Source organism: Salmo salar, chromosome 26, assembly GCF_965601325.2.
Source record: "Salmo salar chromosome 26, fSalSal1, whole genome shotgun sequence".
In the NCBI taxonomy this organism is placed as follows: Eukaryota; Metazoa; Chordata; class Actinopteri; order Salmoniformes; family Salmonidae; genus Salmo; species Salmo salar.
The window spans coordinates 35,861,128-35,886,387 of record NC_138316.1 but is presented as its reverse complement, the minus strand read 5'-3'; the positions used below and the strand labels follow the sequence as shown (position 1 = coordinate 35,886,387).

General features: G+C 48.5%; 1 protein-coding gene across 3 annotated transcripts in view; it reads right to left on the bottom strand.

Annotated features, from left to right (window-relative positions):
- LOC106562734 (proprotein convertase subtilisin/kexin type 6) overlaps positions 1-25,260 on the bottom strand; it is a 101,387-nt gene that overhangs the window by 52,200 nt on the left and 23,927 nt on the right. For all 3 annotated transcript variants that reach the window (XM_082969673.1, XM_045708239.2, XM_045708240.2), the window contains exons 8-11: positions 23,966-24,178; positions 19,166-19,266; positions 12,956-13,059; positions 2,343-2,460 (exon numbers count right to left, since the gene is read on the bottom strand). In XM_082969673.1, the coding sequence (XP_082825799.1) occupies positions 2,343-2,460; positions 12,956-13,059; positions 19,166-19,266; positions 23,966-24,178 (536 nt within the window). The remainder of the gene's footprint in view (positions 1-2,342; positions 2,461-12,955; positions 13,060-19,165; positions 19,267-23,965; positions 24,179-25,260) is intronic.

The window sequence follows — 25,260 nt, the reverse complement described above, 5'->3', positions numbered from 1 at the left end:
TGGATTAGCTAACACAACGTGTCATTGGAACACAGGAGTGGTGGTTGCTGTTAATGGGCCTCTGTACGCCTGTGTAGATATTCCATTTAAAGAATCAGCTGTTTCCAGCTACAATAGTCATTTACAACATTAACAATGTCTACACTGTATTTCCGCTAAATTTGATGTTATTTTAATGGACAAAAAAATGTGCTTTTCTTTCAAAAACAAGGACATTTCTAATTGACCCCAAACTTCTGAATTGTAGTGTACATTTAGTTACATTAAACTGGTTAAAATAGCAGGGGTTCACATGTCTGCATATTTTTGCTCTGCAAATACACAGATCACCATTTTGTGTAGCTAATTGTAGTTCTTGCTTTACACATTTGCTTTTCTCACCCACACGCAACCAACCAGGGATCTGTATAGGTTTTGTGTGGCAGGAATAAGTTGAGAGGTTCTGGCCCATGGACAAACACACACAGGCACTCACACATACACACAAGTCATCCTCCCCTCTCATCCCTGTGCATCTCCGGAGCAACATCTAAGATTTATGAGAAACTATTCTCTGTTCAAATGGAACACTAGCACCACAACTGCAGTACCAGAACATAGTGACACACATAGCAGCATGCTCCCCTGTGCACCCGTAAAAAGTGTCCCCCAGTTTGTGCCAGGCACAACGGCACCATGGTGATGATAGCTAACATGACTCAGCTCGGTCCATTGTCAAACTTGGCAGAGAAGGAGTCAATCCTATGATAAGGGAATGGAAAGAAGCACACAGCGTTTGATATTTCCCCTCTTTTTGAGCGTTTTTGGCAGTATAAAAACCAGTGGTCTTTGAAATGAACCATTAAAGGGGCAATCAGCAGTAGAAACTAACAATATTTCTGGGAAAAAAAGCTGAGAGATGGGGCTGGAGAGTTGTAATGAATTAAAATCATAAACAGAGCTATGGATGCAAGGACTGACCCTCCATGATACCCACATTATAGTTTTAACCATGTTTTAAGGCTATATAGTGTTTGTTTACATTTACATTGTTGACAAACATTGGAGTAAAACAAGCTTATATTTTGGGTTCTGATGGGGTACAACAGTTGATCTAAGCTCATGAGGTATTTATATGTTATATTTTTCAAGAATCAATGGGTATCAGTCCAAAAATGGATGTAGCAACTGCTGATTGCCCCTTTAAATGTAAAGTGGCTCCCTATGTGTCCATGACTACCTTCTGAGTGGGTTTTTGGCCGGAAGGTGTGCCAATTTTCGCTTCTTATTCTCTGGCTGTTTTGGAATGGAATGACATCTTCACATCGTTACATAAACAAACAACCGCCATTTTGTTTCTCTCAAGTCAAGTGGATGGCAGCCAGGCAGTCACTGACCCTAGATGGATCCAGTTTTATCTCCTATAGGGAATAGGGCTCAAAAGTAGTGCACTATATAGAGAATAAGGATTAAATGTAATGTACTTTAAAGGGATGAAACGCAATGCACTATATAGAGAATAGGGCTCAAAAGCAGTGCACACACACACACACACACACACACACACACACACACACACACACACACACACACACACACCTCACAATCCCCTGGATCCACTCTGATGATTTCCACCCCACAGAAAATATAAAGAGTGTTTTGCAACTAACTGAAGGTTAGGGTGTAGACAAGTTCATCCGGCGTTAAACGACTCTGTTTTTATTATCTTATAATATATAATAATAGTCAGTGCCTCTATGTGCTTCATATACACCTAGACGCTACGCATCTTCAACAGCCTGCTATGAGCTCATCATGCGTAGACATGCTCCAATTACTGACAATATCCTCCTGATGAAAATAAACGGATTTAATTACAAAGCATTATAATCATCAGATCCCTGTTTTCACATATTACAGTTTATAACAGCTAGAATATAACACTAGTGGTTATGTGAGGGAGGAGGACGTGTGTATGTATGTATGTATGTATGTATGTATGTATGTATGTATGTATGTATGTATGTATGTATGTATGTATGTATGTATGTATGTATGTATGTATGTATGTATGTATGTATGTATGTGTGTGTCTGAATGTGTATGTGTTTATGTGTGCATGTGTGTGTGTGCGTGTGTGTGCGTGTGTGTGTGTGTGTGTGTGTGTGTGTGTGTGTCCAGTAGAACAAGGAATTGTTTGAGCTCTATTCATTACAGTTCTATCTGAAACATTCTGAATGCTTCACCAAATATACCACAGCCCTCCTGAATGGGTATTTGAATGTTTTTAAATGTTTTGTGAACGTTACAGGTTGTCTTGGCACAAAGGGAACCACATAACCGGTAGGGCGCTGCTTCCTCACCTGGTACGTCGTTCAGACATCCTAGTACAGGTGTGCTGGGTAGGAACACTCCTCCACTTCTTAGCCTCCACCACCATACCCTCCGCATCCACCAGCCCAAAGCCATACAGGTGGCTCACTAAGAGAGAGGCAGGGGTGGAGCGAGAGAGAGAGGGAGTGAGAGAGAGAGATGAGGAGTTAGACCTGTGTCTAAATGGATGAGTGAAGCTTCTAAAGAGAAAGCTGCCCTAAATTATTACTTTCCATCTTTCTTTTTTCCTTTCTTTAATTTCGGGGGTGGGCAGGGGGGGAAGCATATCCTGAACTGGTGTAACTACTACACAGCTGATGATGGATTTATAAGAAACAGTTCAAATGTTACACCTTCCTCTACAGGTGAAGTGATAAGAGAGGTACCAGCCCTAATCAAACACACACACCCACTCAGCCCTACCTAAAAAAACTGACCAAGACTGGGCATCTATAAGGTCTTATTTCTGCATACATTTAAGCAATGAGATATATATATATATATATATATATATATATATATATGATCAGATACACAAAACTAGTCAAAAGTTTGTGAGCCGAAGGCGAGCAATTACTTGGAAATCATAAACCAACACAAGTGCTGGAACAGAACAACTATGTGCAATGCTGGGGGATCTCTGAATGCTGGGGGATCTCTGAATGCTGGGGGATCTCTGAATGCTGGGGGATCTCTGAATGCTGGCGGATCTCTGAATGCTGGGGGATCTCTGAATGCTGAGGGATCTCTGAATGCTGAGGGATCTCTGAATGCTGGGGGATCTCTGAATGCTGAGGGATCTTTGAATGCTGGCGGATCTCTGAATGCTGGGGGATCTCTGAATGCTGGCGGATCTCTGAATGCTGGCGGATCTCTGAATGCTGGGGGATCTCTGAATGCTGGGGGATCTCTGAATGCTGGCGGATCTCTGAATGCTGGGGGATCTCTGAATGCTGGGGGATCTCTGAATGCTGGGGGATCTCTGAATGCTGGCGGATCTCTGAATGCTGGGGGATCTCTGAATGCTGAGGGATCTCTGAATGCTGAGGGATCTCTGAATGCTGGGGGATCTCTGAATGCTGAGGGATCTTTGAATGCTGGCGGATCTCTGAATGCTGGGGGATCTCTGAATGCTGGCGGATCTCTGAATGCTGGCGGATCTCTGAATGCTGGGGGATCTCTGAATGCTGGGGGATCTCTGAATGCTGGCGGATCTCTGAATGCTGGGGGATCTCTGAATGCTGGGGGATGTCTGAATGCTGGGGGATGTCTGAATGCTGAGGGATCTCTGAATGCTGGGGGATGTCTGAATGCTGGGGGATCTCTGAATGCTGGGGGATGTCTGAATGCTGAGGGATCTCTGAATGCTGGGGGATGTCTGAATGCTGAGGGATCTCTGAATGCTGGCGGATCTCTGAATGCTGGGGGATCTCTGAATTCTGGGGGATCTCTGAATGCTGGGGGATCTCTGAATGCTGGGGGATCTCTGAATGCTGGGGGATGTCTGAATGCTGAGGGATCTCTGAATGCTGGCGGATCTCTGAATGCTGGGGGATCTCTGAATGCTGGCGGATCTCTGAATGCTGGGGGATCTCTGAATGCTGGGGGATGTCTGAATGCTGAGGGATCTCTGAATGCTGGCGGATCTCTGAATGCTGGGGGATCTCTGAATGCTGAGGGATGTCTGAATGCTGGGGGATCTCTGAATGCTGGCGGATCTCTGAATGCTGGGGGATCTCTGAATGCTGGGGAATGTCTGAATGCTGAGGGATCTCTGAATGCTGGGGGATGTCTGAATGCTGAGGGATCTCTGAATGCTGGCGGATCTCTGAATGCTGGGGGATGTCTGAATGCTGAGGGATCTCTGAATGCTGGCGGATCTCTGAATGCTGGGGGATCTCTGAATGCTGAGGGATCTCTGAATGCTGGGGGATCTCTGAATGCTGGGGGATCTCTGAATGCTGGGGGATCTCTGAATGCTGGGGGATCTCTGAATGCTGAGGGATCTCTGAATGCTGGGGGATCTCTGAATGCTGGGGGATCTCTGAATGCTGGGGGATCTCTGAATGCTGGGGGATCTCTGAATGCTGGGGGATCTCTGAATGCTGGGGGATCTCTGAATGCTGAGGGATCTCTGAATGCTGGGGGATCTCTGAATGCTGGCGGATCTCTGAATGCTGGGGGATCTCTGAATGCTGGGGGATCTCTGAATGCTGGGGGATCTCTGAATGCTGGGGGATCTCTGAATGCTGGCGGATCTCTGAATGCTGGGGGATCTCTGAATGCTGGGGGATCTCTGAATGCTGGGGGATCTCTGAATGCTGGCGGATCTCTGAATGCTGGGGGATCTCTGAATGCTGAGGGATCTCTGAATGCTGAGGGATCTCTGAATGCTGGGGGATCTCTGAATGCTGAGGGATCTTTGAATGCTGGCGGATCTCTGAATGCTGGGGGATCTCTGAATGCTGGGGGATCTCTGAATGCTGGGGGATCTCTGAATGCTGGCGGATCTCTGAATGCTGGGGGATCTCTGAATGCTGAGGGATCTCTGAATGCTGAGGGATCTCTGAATGCTGGGGGATCTCTGAATGCTGAGGGATCTTTGAATGCTGGCGGATCTCTGAATGCTGGGGGATCTCTGAATGCTGGCGGATCTCTGAATGCTGGGGGATCTCTGAATGCTGGGGGATCTCTGAATGCTGGCGGATCTCTGAATGCTGGGGGATCTCTGAATGCTGGGGGATGTCTGAATGCTGGGGGATGTCTGAATGCTGAGGGATCTCTGAATGCTGGGGGATGTCTGAATGCTGAGGGATCTCTGAATGCTGGCGGATCTCTGAATGCTGGGGGATCTCTGAATTCTGGGGGATCTCTGAATGCTGGGGGATCTCTGAATGCTGGGGGATCTCTGAATGCTGGGGGATGTCTGAATGCTGAGGGATCTCTGAATGCTGGCGGATCTCTGAATGCTGGGGGATCTCTGAATGCTGGCGGATCTCTGAATGCTGGGGGATCTCTGAATGCTGGGGGATGTCTGAATGCTGAGGGATCTCTGAATGCTGGCGGATCTCTGAATGCTGGGGGATCTCTGAATGCTGAGGGATGTCTGAATGCTGGGGGATCTCTGAATGCTGGCGGATCTCTGAATGCTGGGGGATCTCTGAATGCTGGGGAATGTCTGAATGCTGAGGGATCTCTGAATGCTGGGGGATGTCTGAATGCTGAGGGATCTCTGAATGCTGGCGGATCTCTGAATGCTGGGGGATGTCTGAATGCTGAGGGATCTCTGAATGCTGGCGGATCTCTGAATGCTGGGGGATCTCTGAATGCTGAGGGATCTCTGAATGCTGGGGGATCTCTGAATGCTGGGGGATCTCTGAATGCTGGGGGATCTCTGAATGCTGGCGGATCTCTGAATGCTGGGGGATGTCTGAATGCTGAGGGATCTCTGAATGCTGGCGGATCTCTGAATGCTGAGGGATCTCTGAATGCTGGGGGATCTCTGAATGCTGGGGGATCTCTGAATGCTGGGGGATCTCTGAATGCTGGCGGATCTCTGAATGCTGGGGGATCTCTGAATGCTGGCGGATCTCTGAATGCTGAGGGATCTCTGAATGCTGGGGGATCTCTGAATGCTGAGGGATCTTTGAATGCTGGCGGATCTCTGAATGCTGGGGGATCTCTGAATGCTGGGGGATCTCTGAATGCTGGTGGATCTCTGAATGCTGGGGGATCTCTGAATGCTGGGGGATGTCTGAATGCTGAGGGATCTCTGAATGCTGGCGGATCTCTGAATGCTGGGGGATCTCTGAATGCTGGGGGATCTCTGAATGCTGGGGGATCTCTGAATGCTGGGGGATCTCTGAATGCTGGCGGATCTCTGAATGCTGAGGGATCTCTGAATGCTGGGGGATCTCTGAATGCTGGCGGATCTCTGAATGCTGAGGGATCTCTGAATGCTGGGGGATCTCTGAATGCTGGGGGATCTCTGAATGCTGGCGGATCTCTGAATGCTGAGGGATCTCTGAATGCTGGGGGATCTCTGAATGCTGGGGGATCTCTGAATGCTGGCGGATCTCTGAATGCTGGGGGATCTCTGAATGCTGGGGGATCTCTGAATGCTGAGGGATCTCTGAATGCTGGGGGATCTCTGAATGCTGGGGGATCTCTGAATGCTGGGGGATCTCTGAATGCTGGGGGATCTCTGAATGCTGGGGGATCTCTGAATGCTGGGGGATCTCTGAATGCTGGGGGATCTCTGAATGCTGGCGGATCTCTGAATGCTGGGGGATCTCTGAATGCTGGGGGATCTCTGAATGCTGGGGGATCTCTGAATGCTGGGGGATCTCTGAATGCTGGCGGATCTCTGAATGCTGGGGGATCTCTGAATGCTGGGGGATCTCTGAATGCTGGGGGATCTCTGAATGCTGGCGGATCTCTGAATGCTGGGGGATCTCTGAATGCTGAGGGATCTCTGAATGCTGAGGGATCTCTGAATGCTGGGGGATCTCTGAATGCTGAGGGATCTTTGAATGCTGGCGGATCTCTGAATGCTGGGGGATCTCTGAATGCTGGCGGATCTCTGAATGCTGGCGGATCTCTGAATGCTGGGGGATCTCTGAATGCTGGGGGATCTCTGAATGCTGGCGGATCTCTGAATGCTGGGGGATCTCTGAATGCTGGGGGATCTCTGAATGCTGGGGGATCTCTGAATGCTGGCGGATCTCTGAATGCTGGGGGATCTCTGAATGCTGAGGGATCTCTGAATGCTGAGGGATCTCTGAATGCTGGGGGATCTCTGAATGCTGAGGGATCTTTGAATGCTGGCGGATCTCTGAATGCTGGGGGATCTCTGAATGCTGGCGGATCTCTGAATGCTGGCGGATCTCTGAATGCTGGGGGATCTCTGAATGCTGGGGGATCTCTGAATGCTGGCGGATCTCTGAATGCTGGGGGATCTCTGAATGCTGGGGGATGTCTGAATGCTGGGGGATGTCTGAATGCTGAGGGATCTCTGAATGCTGGGGGATGTCTGAATGCTGGGGGATCTCTGAATGCTGGGGGATGTCTGAATGCTGAGGGATCTCTGAATGCTGGGGGATGTCTGAATGCTGAGGGATCTCTGAATGCTGGGGGATCTCTGAATGCTGGGGGATCTCTGAATGCTGGGGGATCTCTGAATGCTGGGGGATCTCTGAATGCTGGGGGATCTCTGAATGCTGGGGGATCTCTGAATGCTGGGGGATCTCTGAATGCTGGCGGATCTCTGAATGCTGGGGGATCTCTGAATGCTGGGGGATCTCTGAATGCTGGGGGATCTCTGAATGCTGGGGGATCTCTGAATGCTGGCGGATCTCTGAATGCTGGGGGATCTCTGAATGCTGGGGGATCTCTGAATGCTGGGGGATCTCTGAATGCTGGCGGATCTCTGAATGCTGGGGGATCTCTGAATGCTGAGGGATCTCTGAATGCTGAGGGATCTCTGAATGCTGGGGGATCTCTGAATGCTGAGGGATCTTTGAATGCTGGCGGATCTCTGAATGCTGGGGGATCTCTGAATGCTGGCGGATCTCTGAATGCTGGCGGATCTCTGAATGCTGGGGGATCTCTGAATGCTGGGGGATCTCTGAATGCTGGCGGATCTCTGAATGCTGGGGGATCTCTGAATGCTGGGGGATCTCTGAATGCTGGGGGATCTCTGAATGCTGGCGGATCTCTGAATGCTGGGGGATCTCTGAATGCTGAGGGATCTCTGAATGCTGAGGGATCTCTGAATGCTGGGGGATCTCTGAATGCTGAGGGATCTTTGAATGCTGGCGGATCTCTGAATGCTGGGGGATCTCTGAATGCTGGCGGATCTCTGAATGCTGGCGGATCTCTGAATGCTGGGGGATCTCTGAATGCTGGGGGATCTCTGAATGCTGGCGGATCTCTGAATGCTGGGGGATCTCTGAATGCTGGGGGATGTCTGAATGCTGGGGGATGTCTGAATGCTGAGGGATCTCTGAATGCTGGGGGATGTCTGAATGCTGGGGGATCTCTGAATGCTGGGGGATGTCTGAATGCTGAGGGATCTCTGAATGCTGGGGGATGTCTGAATGCTGAGGGATCTCTGAATGCTGGCGGATCTCTGAATGCTGGGGGATCTCTGAATTCTGGGGGATCTCTGAATGCTGGGGGATCTCTGAATGCTGGGGGATCTCTGAATGCTGGGGGATGTCTGAATGCTGAGGGATCTCTGAATGCTGGCGGATCTCTGAATGCTGGGGGATCTCTGAATGCTGGCGGATCTCTGAATGCTGGGGGATCTCTGAATGCTGGGGGATGTCTGAATGCTGAGGGATCTCTGAATGCTGGCGGATCTCTGAATGCTGGGGGATCTCTGAATGCTGAGGGATGTCTGAATGCTGGGGGATCTCTGAATGCTGGCGGATCTCTGAATGCTGGGGGATCTCTGAATGCTGGGGAATGTCTGAATGCTGAGGGATCTCTGAATGCTGGGGGATGTCTGAATGCTGAGGGATCTCTGAATGCTGGCGGATCTCTGAATGCTGGGGGATGTCTGAATGCTGAGGGATCTCTGAATGCTGGCGGATCTCTGAATGCTGGGGGATCTCTGAATGCTGAGGGATCTCTGAATGCTGGGGGATCTCTGAATGCTGGGGGATCTCTGAATGCTGGGGGATCTCTGAATGCTGGGGGATCTCTGAATGCTGAGGGATCTCTGAATGCTGGGGGATCTCTGAATGCTGGGGGATCTCTGAATGCTGGGGGATCTCTGAATGCTGGGGGATCTCTGAATGCTGGGGGATCTCTGAATGCTGGGGGATCTCTGAATGCTGAGGGATCTCTGAATGCTGGGGGATCTCTGAATGCTGGGGGATCTCTGAATGCTGGCGGATCTCTGAATGCTGGGGGATCTCTGAATGCTGGGGGATCTCTGAATGCTGGGGGATCTCTGAATGCTGGGGGATCTCTGAATGCTGGCGGATCTCTGAATGCTGGGGGATCTCTGAATGCTGGGGGATCTCTGAATGCTGGGGGATCTCTGAATGCTGGCGGATCTCTGAATGCTGGGGGATCTCTGAATGCTGAGGGATCTCTGAATGCTGAGGGATCTCTGAATGCTGGGGGATCTCTGAATGCTGAGGGATCTTTGAATGCTGGCGGATCTCTGAATGCTGGGGGATCTCTGAATGCTGGCGGATCTCTGAATGCTGGCGGATCTCTGAATGCTGGGGGATCTCTGAATGCTGGCGGATCTCTGAATGCTGGGGGATCTCTGAATGCTGGGGGATCTCTGAATGCTGGGGGATCTCTGAATGCTGGCGGATCTCTGAATGCTGGGGGATCTCTGAATGCTGAGGGATCTCTGAATGCTGAGGGATCTCTGAATGCTGGGGGATCTCTGAATGCTGAGGGATCTTTGAATGCTGGCGGATCTCTGAATGCTGGGGGATCTCTGAATGCTGGCGGATCTCTGAATGCTGGCGGATCTCTGAATGCTGGGGGATCTCTGAATGCTGGGGGATCTCTGAATGCTGGCGGATCTCTGAATGCTGGGGGATCTCTGAATGCTGGGGGATGTCTGAATGCTGGGGGATGTCTGAATGCTGAGGGATCTCTGAATGCTGGGGGATGTCTGAATGCTGGGGGATCTCTGAATGCTGGGGGATGTCTGAATGCTGAGGGATCTCTGAATGCTGGGGGATGTCTGAATGCTGAGGGATCTCTGAATGCTGGCGGATCTCTGAATGCTGGGGGATCTCTGAATTCTGGGGGATCTCTGAATGCTGGGGGATCTCTGAATGCTGGGGGATCTCTGAATGCTGGGGGATGTCTGAATGCTGAGGGATCTCTGAATGCTGGCGGATCTCTGAATGCTGGGGGATCTCTGAATGCTGGCGGATCTCTGAATGCTGGGGGATCTCTGAATGCTGGGGGATGTCTGAATGCTGAGGGATCTCTGAATGCTGGCGGATCTCTGAATGCTGGGGGATCTCTGAATGCTGAGGGATGTCTGAATGCTGGGGGATCTCTGAATGCTGGCGGATCTCTGAATGCTGGGGGATCTCTGAATGCTGGGGAATGTCTGAATGCTGAGGGATCTCTGAATGCTGGGGGATGTCTGAATGCTGAGGGATCTCTGAATGCTGGCGGATCTCTGAATGCTGGGGGATGTCTGAATGCTGAGGGATCTCTGAATGCTGGCGGATCTCTGAATGCTGGGGGATCTCTGAATGCTGAGGGATCTCTGAATGCTGGGGGATCTCTGAATGCTGGGGGATCTCTGAATGCTGGGGGATCTCTGAATGCTGGCGGATCTCTGAATGCTGGGGGATGTCTGAATGCTGAGGGATCTCTGAATGCTGGCGGATCTCTGAATGCTGAGGGATCTCTGAATGCTGGGGGATCTCTGAATGCTGGGGGATCTCTGAATGCTGGGGGATCTCTGAATGCTGGCGGATCTCTGAATGCTGGGGGATCTCTGAATGCTGGCGGATCTCTGAATGCTGAGGGATCTCTGAATGCTGGGGGATCTCTGAATGCTGAGGGATCTTTGAATGCTGGCGGATCTCTGAATGCTGGGGGATCTCTGAATGCTGGGGGATCTCTGAATGCTGGTGGATCTCTGAATGCTGGGGGATCTCTGAATGCTGGGGGATGTCTGAATGCTGAGGGATCTCTGAATGCTGGCGGATCTCTGAATGCTGGGGGATCTCTGAATGCTGGGGGATCTCTGAATGCTGGGGGATCTCTGAATGCTGGGGGATGTCTGAATGCTGAGGGATCTCTGAATGCTGAGGGATCTCTGAATGCTGGCGGATCTCTGAATGCTGGGGGATGTCTGAATGCTGGGGGATGTCTGAATGCTGAGGGATCTCTGAATGCTGGCGGATCTCTGAATGCTGAGGGATCTCTGAATGCTGAGGGATGTCTGAATGCTGGGGGATCTCTGAATGCTGGCGGATCTCTGAATGCTGGGGGATCTCTGAATGCTGGGGGATGTCTGAATGCTGAGGGATCTCTGAATGCTGGCGGATCTCTGAATGCTGGGGGATCTCTGAATGCTGAGGGATGTCTGAATGCTGGGGGATCTCTGAATGCTGGCGGATCTCTGAATGCTGGGGGATCTCTGAATGCTGGGGGATCTCTGAATGCTGGGGGATGTCTGAATGCTGAGGGATCTCTGAATGCTGGCGGATCTCTGAATGCTGGGGGATCTCTGAATGCTGCGGGATGTCTGAATGCTGGGGGATGTCTGAATGCTGAGGGATCTCTGAATGCTGGCGGATCTCTGAATGCTGAGGGATCTCTGAATGCTGAGGGATGTCTGAATGCTGGGGGATCTCTGAATGCTGGCGGATCTCTGAATCCTGGGGATCTCTGAATGCTGGGGGATGTCTGAATGCTGAGGGATCTCTGAATGCTGGCGGATCTCTGAATGCTGGGGGATCTCTGAATGCTGAGGGATGTCTGAATGCTGGGGGATCTCTGAATGCTGGCGGATCTCTGAATGCTGGGGGATCTCTGAATGCTGGGGAATGTCTGAATGCTGAGGGATCTCTGAATGCTGGGGGATGTCTGAATGCTGAGGGATCTCTGAATGCTGGCGGATCTCTGAATGCTGGGGGATGTCTGAATGCTGAGGGATCTCTGAATGCTGGCGGATCTCTGAATGCTGGGGGATCTCTGAATGCTGGGGGATCTCTGAATGCTGAGGGATCTCTGAATGCTGGGGGATCTCTGAATGCTGGGGGATCTCTGAATGCTGGGGGATCTCTGAATGCTGGCGGATCTCTGAATGCTGGGGGATGTCTGAATGCTGAGGGATCTCTGAATGCTGGCGGATCTCTGAATGCTGAGGGATCTCTGAATGCTGGGGGATCTCTGAATGCTGGGGGATCTCTGAATGCTGGGGGATCTCTGAATGCTGGCGGATCTCTGAATGCTGGGGGATCTCTGAATGCTGGCGGATCTCTGAATGCTGAGGGATCTCTGAATGCTGAGGGATCTCTGAATGCTGAGGGATGTCTGAATGCTGGGGGATCTCTGAATGCTGGCGGATCTCTGAATGCTGGGGGATCTCTGAATGCTGGGGGATGTCTGAATGCTGAGGGATCTCTGAATGCTGGCGGATCTCTGAATGCTGGGGGATCTCTGAATGCTGAGGGATGTCTGAATGCTGGGGGATCTCTGAATGCTGGCGGATCTCTGAATGCTGGGGGATCTCTGAATGCTGGGGGATGTCTGAATGCTGAGGGATCTCTGAATGCTGGCGGATCTCTGAATGCTGGGGGATGTCTGAATGCTGAGGGATCTCTGAATGCTGGCGGATCTCTGAATGCTGGGGGATCTCTGAATGCTGGGGGATCTCTGAATGCTGAGGGATCTCTGAATGCTGGGGGATCTCTGAATGCTGGCGGATCTCTGAATGCTGGGGGATCTCTGAATGCTGAGGGATCTCTGAAGGACCAGGTTAACGAACACTGCCATACAGTATATGACAGTGAAGGCTGGTGGAGGAAAAATGCCTGTCCTCCCCATCTCTCCCTCCACCAGCCTCCACTGGTACAGGAGGAGTCCATTGTACTGTAGCTACCTCTGTGTCCGGCTGCGTTGGTCTTCCAGTCATTGGCCTTCAGGTGGACAGGCCTGGACGTCTTGACCAGCAGGTGCTGGATATCTCTCCAGCTGACCAATGGGCTGGAACAACATAAATAAATATGTTACTGCGTGCCCTGATGAACACGACCCAATACTTAACGTTTTCTTGACTTAGCTTGTGGTTTGTGCCCAGGTCTTAAGAAAATCACAAAGAAGGCAGTAAGAAATGACAGCTGTTTACCCAGATTTTTTTCTTATACAGTATGGCCAAAAGTAGAAAACTATAGAAATAAGTCAAAATATATTTGCACAAGTCATGTCCCTAACAATTCACTCACAAATAGTTTGATGTTTTACTTAATTTAAATAATTTAGAAGATCAATTCGCTCATTAAAATCTGATGTAGAGCGATCAAATTAAATGTACCCCATTCTGCAGTCGTATCATTGTGTATCATTGTCTAATTGTGTATTAAGCACGTAATTAGAGCAGTAAAAATACGTTTTGTCATACCCGTGATCTACCACGGCTGTCAGCCTGTCAGCATTCAGGGCTCGAAACCACCCAGTTTATAATTGGGTATTAAGCACATAGTCTATATCCAGGGCTCCTCCCACTGTCTAGGGGACAACTATGAGCTACATGACCCAGTAACAGCAGTAAGATAGAACACCATTAACACATCTAGTTAGTATTCCATCTATTATTATCTTCAATTATTTTCTGTTATCTACAGATGTGGGAATAGTCTAATAGTCCCTGATCCACAGGTGCAGAGCTGCTGAAGGTCTGAACACAAATCACCCCTGCTACTACCTGAGTTCCTCAGCTCAAATGTGTGTATGTGATGCGTGCGTTTGGCGTGCGTGCCAAAACATCCCATGAACCATTCTCCTAAAAGAATGTGGACCCTGAAAAGGGATGTCCTTCCACAGTAGTGAACCAGTTATTAGAAAAACGGCACTATGTTGAGACTCCAGAGTCTGTGCAACGTCAAGATAAGACCTCCTTGACAGGACAGACAGACAGACAGACAGACAGACAGACAGACAGACAGACAGACAGACAGACAGACAGACAGACAGACAGACAGACAGACAGACAGACAGACAGACAGACAGACAGACAGACAGACAGACAGACAGACACGACCCTGGCAGAATACCTGACCACTGTGACTGACCCAAACTTAAGGAAAGCTTTGACTATGTACAGACTCAGTGAGCATAGCCTTGCTATTGAGAAAGGCCGCCGTAGGCAGACATGGCTCTCAAGAGAAGACAGGCTATGTGCACACTGCCCACAAAATGAGGTGGGCAGTGTGAGCTGCACTTCCTAACCTCCTGCCCAATGTATGACCATATTAGAGACACATATTTCCCTCAGATTACAGACCCACAAAGAATTCGAAAACAAACCCAATTTTGATAAACTCCCATGTCTACTGGGTGAAATACCAGTGTGCCATCACAGCAGCAAGATATGTGACCTGTTGCCACAAGAAAAGGTCAACCAGTGAAGAACAAACACCATTGTAAAAACAACCCATATTTATGCTAATTTATTTTCTCTTGTGTACTTTAACCATTTGTACATCGTTACAACACTGTATATATACATAATATGACCTTTGTAATGTCTTTATTCTTTTGAAACTTCTGTATGTGTAATGTTTACTGTTCATTTTTATTGTTTACCGGTATTTCACTTTGTATATTATCTACTTCAATGTTAACACGTGTTTCCCATGCCAATAAAGCCCCTTGAATTGAAGACAGGCAGACAGGCAGACAGGCAGACAGACAGACAGACAGACAGACAGACAGACAGACAGACAGACAGACAGACAGACAGACAGACAGACAGACAGACAGACAGACAGACAGACAGACAGACAGACAGACAGACAGACAGACAGACAGACAGACAGACAGACAGACAGACAGACAGACAGACAGACAGACAGACAGACAGATAGATAGATAGATAGATAGATAGATAGATAGATAGATAGATAGATAGATAGATAGATAGATAGATAGATAGATAGATAGATAGATAGATAGATAGATAGATAGACAATGAGCAAGGAGAGTGGGAGAAAGGGTTAGAGTAAAAAGAGAGGGATACAGTAAAGAGAACGAGAGAGAGAGAGAAAGAGAGGGATACAGTAAAGAGAAAGAGAGTGAGAAAGAGAGGGATACAGTAAAGAGAAAGAGAGAGAGAAAGAGAGGGATACAGTAAAGAGAAAGAGAGAGAAAGAGAGGGATACAGTAAAGAGAAAGAGAGAGAGAGAAAGAGAGGGATACAGTAAAGAGAAAGAGAGAGAAAGAGAGGGATACAGTAAAGAGAAAGAGAGAGAGAAAGAGAGGGATATAGTAAAGAGAAAGAGAGTGAGAGAAAGAGAGGGATACAGTAAAGAGAAAGAGAGAGAAAGAGAGGGATACAGTAAAGAGAAAGAGAGGGATACAGTAAAGAGAAAGAGAGAGAAAGAGAGGGATACAGTAAAGAGAAAGAGAGAGAGAAAGAGAGAGACAGTAAAGAGAAAGAGAGAGAGAAAGAGAGGGATACAGTAAAGAGAAAGAGAGAGAGAGAAAGAGAGGGATACAGTAAAGAGAAAGAGAGAGAAAGAGAGGGATACAGTAAAGAGAAAGAGAGAGAGAAAGAGAGAGACAGTAAAGAGAAAGAGAGAGAGAAAGAGAGGGATATAGTAAAGAGAAAGAGAGAGAGAAAGAGAGGGATACAGTAAACAGAAAGAGAGAGAGAAAGAGAGGGATACAGTAAAGAGAAAGAGAGAGAGAAAGAGAGAGACAGTAAAGAGAAAGAAAGAGAGAAAGAGAGGGATATAGTAAAGAGAAAGAGAGAGAGAAAGAGAGGGATACAGTAAAGAGAAAGAGAGAGAGAAAGAGAGGGATACAGTAAAGAGAAAGAGAGAGAGAAAGAGAGGGATACAGTAAAGAGAAAGAGAGAGAAAGAGAGGGATACAGTAAAGAGAAAGAGAGAGAGAAAGAGAGAGACAGTAAAGAGAAAGAAAGAGAGAAAGAGAGGGATATAGTAAAGAGAAAGAGAGAGAGAAAGAGAGGGATACAGTAAAGAGAAAGAGAGAGAGAAAGAGAGGGATACAGTAAAGAGAAAGAGAGAGAAAGAGAGGGATACAGTAAAGAGAAGAGAGAGAGAAAGAGAGAGACAGTAAAGAGAAAGAAAGAGAGAAAGAGAGGGATATAGTAAAGAGAAAGAGAGAGAGAAAGAGAGGGATACAGTAAAGAGAAAGAGAGAGAAAGAGAGGGATACAGTAAAGAGAAAGAGAGAGAGAAAGAGAGGGATATAGTAAAGAGAAAGCGAGAGAGAAAGAGAGGGATACAGTAAAGAGAAAGAGAGAGAGAAAGAGAGGGATACAGTAAAGAGAAAGAGAGAAAGAGAGGGATACAGTAAAGAGAAAGAGAGAGAGAAAGGAAAGATAGAGAGAACAAGATCCAAACGGATGGACAGAAGACATAATGAGCCAGGAGAGAGGGAGGAAGAGGGATAAAGAGAAATGGAGTGGGAAAAAGAAAGAAATCTAAACAGATGGACAGTAGACAGAAGCGAGAAAAGAGGGATGGAGGGATAGGGTAGAGAGAGAGGGATGGAGGGATAGGGTAGAGAGAGAGGGGGATGGAGGGATAGGGTAGAGAGAGAGAGGGATGGAGGGATAGGGTAGAGAGAGAGAGAGGGATGGAGGGATAGGGTAGAGAGAGAGAGGGATAGAGGGATAGGGTAGAGAGAGAGAGGGATGGAGGGATAGGGTAGAGAGAGAGAGGGATGGAGGGATAGGGTAGAGAGAGAGGGGGATGGAGGGATAGGGTAGAGAGAGAGAGGGATGGAGGGATAGGGTAGAGAGAGAGAGAGGGATGGAGGGATAGGGTAGAGAGAGAGAGGGATGGAGGGATAGGGTAGAGAGAGAAAGAGGGATGGAGGGATAGGGTAGAGAGAGAGAGGGATGGAGGGATAGGGTAGAGAGAGAGAGGGATGGAGGGATAGGGTAGAGAGAGAGGGGGATGGAGGGATAGGGTAGAGAGAAAGAGGGATGGAGGGATAGGGTAGACAGAGAGAGGGATGGAGGGATAGGGTAGAGAGAGAGAGGGATGGAGGGATAGGGTAGAGAGAGAGAGGGATGGAGGGATAGGGTAGAGAGAGAGAGGGATGGAGGGATAGGGTAGAGAGAGAGAGGGATGGAGGGATAGGGTAGAGAGAGAAGAGGGATGGAGGGATAGGGTAGAGAGAGAGAGGGATGGAGGGATAGGGTAGAGAGAGAGAGGGATGGAGGGATAGGGTAGAGAGAGAGAGGGATGGAGGGATAGGGTAGAGAGAGAGAGGGATGGAGGGATAGGGTAGAGAGAGAGAGGGATGGAGGGATAGGGTAGAGAGAGAGAGGGATGGAGGGATAGGGTAGAGAGAGAGAGGGATGGAGGGATAGGGTAGAGAGAGAGAGGGATGGAGGGATAGGGTAGAGAGAGAGAGGGATGGAGGGATAGGGTAGAGAGAGAGAGGGATGGAGGGATAGGGTAGAGAGAGAGAGGGATGGAGGGATAGGGTAGAGAGAGAGAGGGATGGAGGGATAGGGTAGAGAGAGAGAGGGATGGAGGGATAGGGTAGAGAGAGAGAGGGATGGAGGGATAGGGTAGAGAGAGAGAGGGATGGAGGGATAGGGTAGAGAGAGAGAGGGATGGAGGGATAGGGTAGAGAGAGAGAGGGATGGAGGGATAGGGTAGAGAGAGAGAGGGATGGAGGGATAGGGTAGAGAGAGAGAGGGATGGAGGGATAGGGTAGAGAGAGAGAGGGATGGAGGGATAGGGTAGAGAGAGAGAGGGATGGAGGGATAGGGTAGAGAGAGAGAGGGATGGAGGGATAGGGTAGAGAGAGAGAGGGATGGAGGGATAGGGTAGAGAGAGAGAGGGATGGAGGGATAGGGTAGAGAGAGAGAGGGATGGAGGGATAGGGTAGAGAGAGAGAGGGATGGAGGGATAGGGTAGAGAGAGAGAGGGATGGAGGGATAGGGTAGAGAGAGAGAGGGATGGAGGGATAGGGTAGAGAGAGAGAGGGATGGAGGGATAGGGTAGAGAGAGAGAGGGATGGAGGGATAGGGTAGAGAGAGAGAGGGATGGAGGGATAGGGTAGAGAGAGAGGGATGGAGGGATAGGGTAGAGAGAGAGAGGGATGGAGGGATAGGGTAGAGAGAGAGAGAGGGATGGAGGGATAGGGTAGAGAGAGAGAGGGATGGAGGGATAGGGTAGAGAGAGAGAGGGATGGAGGGATAGGGTAGAGAGAGAGAGGGATGGAGGGATAGGGTAGAGAGAGAGAGGGATGGAGGGATAGGGTAGAGAGAGAGAGGGATGGAGGGATAGGGTAGAGAGAGAGAGGGATGGAGGGATAGGGTAGAGAGAGAAAGAGGGATAGAGGGATAGGGTAGAGAGAGAGAGGGATGGAGGGATAGGGTAGAGAGAGAAAGAAAGGGGATGGAGGGATAGGGTAGAGAGAGAGAGGGATAGAGGGATAGGGTAGAGAGAGAAAGAAAAGGGGATGGAGGGATAGGGTAGAGAGAGAGGGATAGAGGGATAGGGTAGAGAGAGAGGGGATGGAGGGATAGGGTAGAGAGAGAGAGGGATGGAGGGATAGGGTAGAGAGAGAGAGGGATGGAGGGATAGGGTAGAGAGAGAGAGGGGTGGAGGGATAGGGTAGAGAGAGAGAGGGATGGAGGGATAGGGTAGAGAGAGAGAGGGATGGAGGGATAGGGTAGAGAGAGAGAGGGATAGAGGGATAGGGTAGAGAGAGAGGGATGGAGGGATAGGGTAGAGAGAGAGAGGGGTGGAGGGATAGGGTAGAGAGAGAGAGGGATGGAGGGATAGGGTAGAGAGAGAGGGATGGAGGGATAGGGTAGAGAGAGAGAGGGATGGAGGGATAGGGTAGAGAGAGAGAGGGATGGAGGGATAGGGTAGAGAGAGAGAGGGGTGGAGGGATAGGGTAGAGAGAGAGAGGGATGGAGGGATAGGGTAGAGAGAGAGAGGGATGGAGGGATAGGGTAGAGAGAGAGAGGGATGGAGGGATAGGGTAGAGAGAGAGAGGGATGGAGGGATAGGGTAGAGAGAGAAAGAGGGAGGGATGGAGGGATAGGGTAGAGAGAGAGAGGGATGGAGGGATAGGGTAGAGAGAGAGAGGGGTACTGACTTGGCCTCCAGAGCGAGAGCGATGACCCCAGCCACCATGGGAGCCGACACAGAGGTGCCAGTGTGACCATCAGTACAGCGCTGCCGCAGGTCTGTGGTCACCTGACAGAAGGGAAAACAACAATTACATCTTATTCACTCATCATCTTTCTTTACATTCATTTCTTCTTGAGTTAGAATGGCTGCCGCAAAGACTGACACTCAGAAATGTGTTCCCTAAACCACACAATGCACTGTACAACCAGTTGCCTGTCGAGACACACTAGACTATAGCAATACAACATACATTCTATTTACAGTAATATTTACAGTTATTTACAGTAGTGATGACATAATAATGACTAAGTACAGGAACTTGTTTTTTGGCATTTTGGGTTATGTCCTAATACTCTTATGCAGCTTCCTTTTCTTGTTCCCTTTGCCACTACACTCACTCACATATGACATTCTCACAAATCATTAGTAATGATGGCAAGGAGACAGCAATGAGTGGAGGCTATTTCGGACTCTTGGCGAGGAAAGACCAATTGACTGTTAAGTGGATGCCGGAGCAGGGAGCACATTGCCAAGGCTTGTTAAAGTACATGACAGATGGGTGAGGGGAGAAGGGCAGAGAGCAGTCTCCTTGCGGTAACCCCACCACCACCACCAGGAAGAGTTGCTGCTGCTTTTGCAGCGGCTAATGGGGATCCTAATAAATACCAAATACCACCACTGCCCTACCATGTGTACTGGGCTGGGGCCACAGGTTCAGCTTCTGCTAAACTCAGTAAATATTATTCTAACCAGGACACCCACAGTGTTGGCCTAGACCATAGGCAGGGGAGGGGGCCGCGAGAGGCATAGGATCCACAGCCCCAGGGGGAGAAGTATAGGATCCACAGCCCCAGGGGGAGAGGTATAGGATCCACAGCCCCAGGGGGAGAGGTATAGGATCCACAGCCCCAGGGGGAGAGGTATAGGATCCACAGCCCCAGGGGGAGAGGTATAGGATCCACAGCCCCAGGGGGAGAGGTATAGGATCCACAGCCCCAGGGGGAGAGGTAAAGGATCCACAGCCCCAGGGGGAGAGGTATAGGATCCACAGCCCCAGGGGGAGAGGTAAAGGATCCACAGCCCCAGGGGGAGAGGTATAGGATCCACAGCCCCAGGGGGAGAGGCATAGGATCCACAGCCCCAGGGGGAGAGGTATAGGATCCACAGCCCCAGGGGGCTGTATCAAGCGTCTTGACAAATATGGGCCATGAGCCCAGGAGGCCAGAGCCCCACCCAGAGTTTTCACACCAGGGCTTTAAAGGGATAGTTCACCCAAATTACAAAATTGCATTTTACATTTTGTTTCTTTACTTTGGAAGCAGTCAATGAGAAACCGCAAGACACAATTGGTTTTGTTTACCTATGCCCCTGCTACCAACCTCTAATATTTGCATTTTGAGATGATTTGGACCAGAGCCCATACTGGAGTTGCACTGGTCTCTCCCGAGCCCATACGGGAGTTGTACTGGTCTCTCCCGAGCCCATACGGGAGTTGTACTGGTCTCTCCCGAGCCCATACGGGAGTTGTACTGGTCTCTCCCGAGCCCATACTGGAGTTGCACTTGTCTCTCCCGAGCCCATACTGGAGTTGTACTGGTCTCTCCCGAGCCCATACGGGAGTTGTACTGGTCTCTCCCGAGCCCATACGGGAGTTGTACTGGTCTCTCCCGAGCCCATACTGGAGTTGTACTGGTCTCTCCCGAGCCCATACGGGAGTTGTACTGGTCTCTCCCGAGCCCATACATGGGTTGTACTGGTCTCTCCCGAGCCCATACGGGAGTTGTACTGGTCTCTCCCGAGCCCATACGGGAGTTGTACTGGACTCTCCCGAGCCCATACGGGAGTTGTACTGGTCTCTCCCGAGCCCATACGGGAGTTGTACTGGTCTCTCCCGAGCCCATACTGGAGTTGCACTGGTCTCTCCCGAGCCCATACGGGAGTTGTACTGGTCTCTCCCGAGCCCATACTGGAGTTGTACTGGTCTCTCCCGAGCCCATACGGGAGTTGTACTGGTCTCTCCCGAGCCCATACTGGAGTTGAACTGTAGCGATGAGCCAAGGTCGTAATTCGGGGAGAATTATATCTTTTTTAAATATGCTTGAGGCCGTACCACCCTGAACACGGCTGATATTTTCTGATCTCAGTAGCTCCGCAGAGTTGGGCCTGGTTAGTACTTGGATGGGAGACAGTCTGGGAATACCTGGTGCTGTAAACTAAAATAAATACAAATAAAAACTCTAGCCTATGCCTCCACCAATCCACTACTTTCAGATTTGTGGAATGTAGTGAAGGCACCCCTGACATTTAATTTAACTAGCATCCATCAATATGGCATCTCTAAACACAGACCTATCTATATTTTGTCCAAATTTCCACCCACAAAATACTCACTATCTGTTTTATCGCTACCTGTAAGCCAGCAAAACATTAGAATTTTATGAAAATTCTATGAACTACTTACAGTGCCTTCAGAAAATATTCATACCCCTTGACTAATTCCACATTTTCTTGTGTTACAGCCTGAATTCAAAATGTATTTAATAATTTTTTTCCCTTATCCATTTACAAACAATACCCCATAATGACAAAGTAAAAACACGTTTTTAGAAATGTTGGGCCTGGTTAGTACTTGGATGGGAGACAGCATGGGAATACCAGGTGCCATAAGCAAAAAATCTATATTTATATCTAATAATTGTTTTGCAAATGTATTGAAAATGAAATACAGAAATATCTAATTTACATACAGTACCAGTCAAAAGTTTGGTCACAACTACTCATTTTTTCGTGATTTTTACTATTTTCTACACTGTAGAATAGTGAAGACATCAAAACTATGAAATAACACATATGGAATCATGTAGTAACCGAAAAAGTGTTAAACAAATCAAGATATATTTTATATATGAGATTCTTTAAAGTAGCCACCCTTTGCCTTGATGACAACTTTGCACACTCTTGGTATTCTCTCAACCAGCTTCATGAGGTAGTCACCTGGAATGAATTTCAATTAACAAGTGTGCCTTGTTAAAAGTGAATTTGTGGAATTGCTTTCCTTCTTAATCTTAGTAAGCAACTCCAGTGCATATTTGGCCTTGTGTTTTAGGTTATTGTCCTTAACTTGTCTCCAGTGTCTGTTGGAAAGCAGACTGAACAAGGTTTTCCTCTAGGATTTTGCCTGTGCTTAGCTCTATTCCGTTTATTTTTATCCTATAAAATCCTTAGTCCTTGGTGATGACAAGCATACCCATAAAATGATGCAGCCACCACCATGCTTGAAAATATGAAGAGTGGTACTCAGTGACGTGTGCTGGATTTGCCCAAAACATAACACTTAGTATTCAGTCTTAGTATTCAGCCAATTTTTTGGCAGTTTTACTTTAGTACCTTATTCCAAACAGGATGCATGTTTTGGAATATTTTTATTCTGTACAGGCTTCCTTCTTTTCACTCTGTCATTTAGATTAGTGTTGTGGAGTAACTACAATGTTGATCCTCAGTTTTCTCCTATCCCAGCCATTTAAATTCTGTGACTGTTTTAAAGTCACCATTGGCCTCATGGTGAAATCCCTGAGCGGTTTCCTTCCTCTCAGGCAACTGAGTTAGGAAGGATGCCTGTATCTTTGTAGTGACTGGGTGTATTGATATACCATCCAATGTGTAATTAATAACTTCTCCATGCTCAAAGGGCTTTTTAATGTATGCTATTTTTTAAACCCATCTACCAATAAGTGCCCTTCTTTGTGAAGCATTAGAAAACCTCCCTGGTCTTTATGGTTGAATCTGTTTGAAATTCACTTATCAGCTGAGGGACCTTAGAGATAATTGTATGTGTGGGATACTGAGATGAGTTAGTCATTAAAAAAAATTCTTAAACACTATTATTGCACAGAGACTGAGTCCATGCAACTTATGTGACTTGGTCAGCATGCCTCTCCTCTCTCCTCTCTCAAGCACAAGCCTGGCTAAATATTAGCCTTGTCCAGTAGTAACCTTTCCTCATTAAAATGGATGGTTGATATTTGTTAAAAAGAGCAACACAAACAGCACATTTGAGCTGTGTCCAAGTTGTTGACGCTGTTATAATTCCAGTAAGGGGAGGCCATCTCTGTGTAGTTGGGGGAAAACAGTGTGTAGTTGATGGATGTGGCATGTCTGTGCTTTGGCAACGCTACAACATTCCCTTATCCCAGAGGACATCAAAAACATGATATGGGGATGGTGTTATGAGTGTGTGTGTGTGTGTGTGTGTGAGTGTGTGTGTGTGTGTGTGTGTGTGTGTGTTTATGAATGCCAGAATGAATGATAGCATGTTTCTGAACGAGAGTGAGAGTGTGTGTGCATGTGTTTGAGTCTGGCCACTGAACTGTATCATAGCATTCTGAATGTTAATCTGTTTAGATGGAAATGTACATTTGACAGAATGAAGGATGCCATAATAATGTGTACTAGCATTCCTTGGCTTTTATGGTTTATAACCCTGCAACTAAACAGCTTTCCTTCCATGGGAAAGCAGGCAAAGGCACACTTGATTAAAACATCAACACACCTCAAAACTCAACTATTTTCCTTTTGTAAAACTTGCCATGAAGAGCAGACCTCCAAGTACGAGGGCTTGCACTCACACACACACACACACACACACACACACACACACACACACACACACACACACACACACACACACACACACACACACACACACACACACACACACACACACACACACACACACACACACACACACACACACACACACACTTACTATCTTCCTGTCATAGAACTCCCCGCTGCTGTAGGTGGTGGCCAGTGTGGAGGAGCAGACCTCCAGGTACCAGGGCTTGTTGCCGTTCTCTGTGGTGCTGGAGATGGAGATGGTGTAGATGCTGTTGGTGTAGCCGTCACACGAACAGTGGTCGCCCTGGCGACCGCCGTTCCCCGACGCCCAAACAAAGATGGATCCCAGACCCTTCCGGCCCTATTTGAGAGGGAGAGAGGGACAGGTGTGAATAAAGATGGATCCCAGACCCTTCCGGCCCTATTTGAGAGGGAGAGAGGGACAGGTGTGAATAAAGATGGAGCCCAGACCCTTCCGGCCCTATTTGAGAGGGAGAGAGGGACAGATGTGAACAAAGATGGAGCCCAGACCCTTCCGGCCCTATTTGAGAGGGAGAGAGGGACAGATGTGAATAAAGATGGAGCCAGACCCTTCCGGCCCTATTTGAGAGGGAGAGAGGGACAGATGTGAACAACTGAGCCAAACAGAGAAGATCCAAATCAAGCTGGGTTACTCATCCATCATAGTTGTTGAGAAATACAACTTGAAAAGAAGATACCTGAGCCTGCAGTTTGGTTCAGCACGATAGTGTGAAAAGGATATCAGCAGACATTGAAAGTTGATTTGAAAAATACGTCTTTCTCATTAAAATTATCTCCATTGTAGATGGGCTTCGTACATCCCCAAAAAACACTTTCTTCTCTTTGTTATGTAATGTGCTCTTAGCGCTCCACTGAATCAATGCAATCCATTTTTCAACAGAGTTGAGGCCCAGTTCAATACCACACAGCAATAAGGACCATTTCACTTTATACTTCTGGGGGCGCTAAACAATAAGTGGAATTGCATTTCCTTATTCGTTTCATTTGAGTGACTCGGTTAAGTAGATTGATTTGCTCCAAAATACCTTTTGAAATCAAGTGCCTCATATTGAGATCCTGTTACTGTCTAATCTAATTTGAGTGATGCAGTTCTGTACACTGATTTCCAAAGTTATTTTGGGCAAATCATGTTCCTCAAAGGCTGATATTCATGACGTTTTCTGATCAAAAGTTCCTCTGGTCAGGAGTAGTGCACTACATGGGGAATAGGGTGTAATTTGAGTTGCTCAAGTCAAAAGTAGTACACTAGGAAGGGAGGGTGTCATTGAAACATTTACATTTTAGTCATTTAGCAGACGCTCTTATCCAAAGCGACTTACAGTAGTGAATGCATACATTTCTGGCCCCCCGTGGGAATCAAACCCACAACCCGGGTGTTGCACACACCATGCTGGCGTTGCA